Genomic DNA, 5,297 nt, shown 5'->3' with positions numbered 1-5,297 from the left:
CTCTTACTGCGCTACAAGATGATACACACGACCAAGTTGTTGCACCAAGTGAAATGTTACGATTTGAAACTTATGTTGTGGAAGATGATTCAGATTATGATTCTACGCCGGTTGTTCCGCCCAATGACGAATATGTTTCTGAAGATGAGTTAGAACCGGCATGTACCGATTCTGATTCAGGGTCTGATTCAAGTTCTTAGTGTTTTATTATGATTGTATAATATCATTAAGTTCTTAATGTTTTGTAAGATATATGAATGTATAATATAATTAAGTTCTTAAAGATTTGTAAAATATATGAATGTATAATATAAGTTTTTAGTGTTTTGTATGATATATGAATGTGCAATATAAACCCTATTTAATATAAGTTTTTAGTGTTTTGTAAGATATATGAATGTGCATTATGCTACGAAAAATGCTACGAAAATTTTTCGTAGCTTGCTCAAAATATCTTGAATTATTTTGCCTGCACATTGTCGGACCGAGGGGACATTGCATTCAGAAAAAAACCACGATCTTTGCTACGAAAAGGTCTCGTGGCTTATTACGTTTTGTATTTTTCTCCCGACACTTGCGCACGATGGATGATGGGACGTTTCTTTCGGTGGGTTGCTACGAATTTGCTACGATTTTGGTAACCGTAGCTACGTTTTCTTTTTTAAAATAAATTAAAACTAAACTTACGATAGAATCGAAACAATTCGTAGCTAGGTTAAACACGAAATGACACGTTAGTGAAACGTAGTAAATTGCTACGTTATTTTTAGTAGCAAAATCGTAGCAACCACTAGCTACGATTTTTGTACGTAGCACATTCGTAGCAAATTAGCTACGATTTTGTTACGATTTGCTACGTTTATGTTTTCGTAGCTAAAACGTAGCAAATCCGTAGCTTTTCTATTGCTAGCTATGATTGTATCGTAGCAACTTCGTTGCTATTTGAGTTTTTTTTACTAGTGAATTCATCATTTAACAGATCGATACCCCTATCAAAGACTTTAGTGGCCGACACGTTCTCCGGCTTCATATTCAGTACAAACCTACCTAGCATCCCTAAACGAGTAATTCAACTTGTTCAAAGCCTCGTAAACAACGAGAGGGTCTCAGTAGCGCCTTACTGTACCTAGGAGAAGCAAGCCTCAAGAGCGGCCGAATTACATTCTCTAATAGCGTACGGGTACTCACCTAATCCCGTTCGCATATAACAAGAAGCCATGCTGGTTCTCAGATAAACTACATCATCGATATGGTCCTTAGGCAAAAGCTTTTAAGGATTTGTCGTGATGAAAACATCGCTCCTTCGTTGCCGTGTTTCTGGAGCAGCTTGTTCCCTTCTTCTTTGATGAAAATCTCCATATCTTCTGTCGATGTTGAACGGTGGTGGGTTTTGAAGTCTTTGAAGGCAAGAAAAACGACACGACCTGGCATGACTCTCTGTAGGAAGGAGGAGTGAATCCTACTCCAGCAATAAAATAGTTTCCAGAAAATTAATTAAAAAAACATACTCCCCTCTGTATCACTTGAAGTGGTTTTTAAGTTTTTTGCACATGGATTTAGAAAACACAAAATTCTATATAATTTAGTATAGTTACATAAAAATATCATTAAATGAAACTATTTCAACCAATAAAAAAAAATCTCAGTATTTTGTAATTGATCATAAAATTCAAATAGATATTAAATTCTACATAGAATATCGAGAACATCAATTATTTTGAAACAATTTTTTTTATCTCTAAACACCACTTAAAGTGATACCGAGAGAGTACTAAAGAGTGTTTGTTGTAATAATCAAACGATGTCGTATTGAACGGAAAGTTTTTGTTTTGTTCTGTATTTTGAGGAGAGCATTTACGTTGGCCAAGAGATTGCATACGTTTCAACGATAAACAATGACCAGCTACTCATTTGATCAAGCCATGGAACACACTTGTCTGCGGCATGAATGAATCGGTTAGCAAGCTGGAACATATACAAAATGGTTTGCTTCCTATTATTGCCAAGCCTAAGCAATCTTCAGTTAACCCTGAGAAAAGTTTTATGTTTTGTGAGAGACTTAAGTATTCACACCTTGTCTTATGCTCTGCTGCAGCAATCAATGGTGCCACAACATTTATCTACTGTAATAAAAACTCACTGGTAATCACATTCATTCTTTCTTTCATTCAATTAAACAGGGGAACCCCCTTATCATTCCAACCATGAATCCAGAGGATACAATTTCTACCCACAAAAAAAAGAATCATTGACAAAGCTTTGACGCCAACTGTCACAAACCAAGCTTCTTGGAGAACAAGTCCGATATATTAGCTATTACAAATCCAGCAAACACCTGCAAAAAGAAACTCAAATTCTTGAGCAGCAAGAAACTCTTCATCCTCTATTGTTTGTAATAGAATGCAATATTTTAGTTACCTGAGTAGAGCCAAGAATGTAGATGGCAGAATAATGACGACCATGAATCATCATGTCAGCAACCATCGCCAGTGGAATCGTGAGAGACATGCCCAGTGTCGCTACTAGCGGAGTCGTCCACACCACAGAAAGTGCCCTAAATTACGAGGAAAAAAAAGCCAAGTCAGTTTCTAACCATACACACCTCTTTCTAGGAGGATTCTAAAGACTTGTAAGTTTATCTGATAAAAGCGGACACCTAGAAGTCATTGAAACATACCAAAAGTAGTCAGAGAGGACACTTCCAACGAACCCGTTAGCCAAAACAACTTCATCAAGCTTGGCAGAGTGTGGTATGGTAAATTTTGGTTCGATCCCTAATGCTGTTAATGGCCACACTGAAGCCCAAAAAACCCACACAAACAGTTGAATAAACGAGACACTTCCTTGTTTCATAAGTAAATGGATGAAATATTTGTAAGAATTGAATTATAAGGAAGATATATTGTTATACCAAGCCACCAGAGAGCAACAAGTGTAAACAACCCTATGTATCCAAACAGCTTTTGCACATCAACACCTTCTCCTTCTTCACCAGCAAACTTCTTTAGAAGCACTGTGATATCAATAACAGAAGGATACAGTACATGCCACAGGATATCTATCCTCCACAACACACAACACACAAAATCTACAAATCATTTAAGGATCAAATTTTTAAAGGAATAATTATCTAACCTGTAAATAGTCCATAGGAGACAGCAGAGAGAAGCCCAAAGAGATCTCCAACAAGGGACCGTTGCCCGTTGCTAAACACAAATATCAACTGTACGTTAAAAGAATATGGTTGATGAAACTGTCAAACTTTTATGTAATCACCAATTTTATGAGAATGAGACCGTTCCAATACATACATACAAATCAAGATTACTTTATTACACATTGAATTTTCTAGATGATACAAAAAGGTCAACTATCAATTAAGAAAGCAGTTCAGGTTTAGCTTTCAGAGTTATAAAGACATAAATGTCAGAAACTATGCATGGTGAAACAGGTTAAGATGAGTAACATAGAAAAAACTTACAGTGAAGAGTTTAGTTGGGAGTCATCAGCAGCCCAAGTTTTCCCCAAGGTTGTCATGACCACACCAGCCATGCTCACAAACACAGCAACTACTTTCGACAGGTTCAGAGTGTCTTGTCCCAACAATGCACCAATGAAAAGAGTAAACAGTCCTGAGGTTGAAGACAAAACAGTAGTGCTCGCCACGCTTGTACGCGCAAGAGCAGCATTAGACAGATACTGCAGCAAACAAATAATCATTTCACCAAAGGTTGGTTAATACAAAACTACACAACAAAAACCGTGTAATAAAACAAAACATACCTCTGTGACAAACCAAATCGGCGCGAGGTAAAGACCATACAACACAATCTGCTTTGTAGCGATGATCTCTTTCCCATGTCTCTGTGTTTCTTCTTTCCCTCTACCAATCAACGGTCTCACATCTTCCTCGCTGTCTTTCTTAGTGATAGTCCCTTGAAGTCCCATCTCAATAACTTTATGCCTCAGAGGAGAACCGACATCAACAACAGAGGACGCATCATTGGCTCTGGAAGAGCGTCTTCGATCTAGGTACCGACAAAGCCAGTCTTTGAGGAAGGCAACGGGAAGGTAAACAATCATAAGAGAAGCTCCAAGGTACGTGACTGCAAATGGCTGCTTATATGCTGTAAATATATCCTGATGCAAAAAAATATCATCCAAAATTTCAGAGATCTAAGCCTAATGGAACACAGATCAAAGCACCCGCAGCCTCAAAAAGAATCAAACTTCGAGAGTCAATGGATGTATGTACCTGAGTAACTTCAGCAGAGGTGACCCATATGACAACAACGGTACCAATCAAAAAGAGACCAGCTTTGTATCTCCAACCCATCGGAAAATCAATCTGCAGAGATAAGATCTGTTCGTTTCCAAAAGGTTTGTCCTTTGCGGTGAGGAGGATTCAATTAGATCAGATGTAAGACGGTGGAGTGAAGAAGAGAGAAAGGGGCAAAGTCTAGAAACGACGACCGGAGAATTGACCGGATGGAAGAGAGGAAAAAAGCGTTATGACAAGGAACTATAAAATACTTATATTTATGTCTAAGAAAAAACATTTACGTTTCAAGTAATAAAATTTGTTTAGTAGTAATGACTTTAATTAAAGAAAAAAATCGGATGGTAGAATTTATGGAGGAATGATATAACCTTTTTCAACGATAATTTAATAATTCTTTTTTTTCGAAAAGAAAAAGGCATTCAAATGAACCAAAATCAATAGGTTATATCCGTGTGGTCAGCAGGGTTCGAACCAGAGTTCGCCGTATTAGGTTTATTCCCTCAAGCGTCACTAGACTATCACCGCTGGTTATAATTTAACAATGTTAAATCGTAATATCTACGTATATATATGTTGGGAAAATTACCCAATATCTATGAGATGAAGATGGGATTAGACAACTAAAAGATTTATGAAGAAGACTCTTTATAATTTTGGAAAGGGTTTACAAAGATTTTGTTTTGAGAACTCTCTCTTACAAATGTTTTCTCTCTTTGTTTTATTTATGTGGGATGATTACAAATGGTGCTAAGCACCCCTATTTATACAAGTGGAGGAGCACACTCCAACAAGTTCTAGATTTCTCTAAATTATTATTTATTTCAAAATATCTAACTCCATAACTTTCTCTCTTCTTCTACACAATTCTTCTTCTACACACTTCTTCATCCTTCTCCATTTTTCTCTACATATCTCTTCTTCTTGGGCTATTGGGTTATAACTTGATTAGTTATTATTCTTGGGCTAATGAGGGAAAACCCAACAAATCTCCCCCTTCCCGATTTAGCCCGAAACC

General features: G+C 37.0%; 1 protein-coding gene across 1 annotated transcript; it reads right to left on the bottom strand.

The window, feature by feature from the left end:
- Positions 1-2,140: 2,140 nt before the first annotated feature.
- On the bottom strand, positions 2,141-4,419 carry LOC106329011 (uncharacterized vacuolar membrane protein YML018C; the record flags this gene model as incomplete). The annotated part of the gene is given in 8 exon segments (XM_013767573.1): positions 2,141-2,335; positions 2,419-2,554; positions 2,678-2,795; positions 2,912-3,013; positions 3,136-3,206; positions 3,482-3,699; positions 3,784-4,140; positions 4,256-4,419. Coding segments are annotated over 8 exon segments (1,146 nt in total). The 3' UTR covers positions 2,141-2,272.
- Between the last annotated feature and the right edge of the window lie 878 nt (positions 4,420-5,297).

The sequence above is a fragment of the Brassica oleracea genome, chromosome C3 (genome assembly GCF_000695525.1).
Source record: "Brassica oleracea var. oleracea cultivar TO1000 chromosome C3, BOL, whole genome shotgun sequence".
NCBI classification, from domain to species: Eukaryota; Viridiplantae; Streptophyta; class Magnoliopsida; order Brassicales; family Brassicaceae; genus Brassica; species Brassica oleracea.
This window is presented reverse-complemented; position numbering and strand designations above follow the sequence as displayed.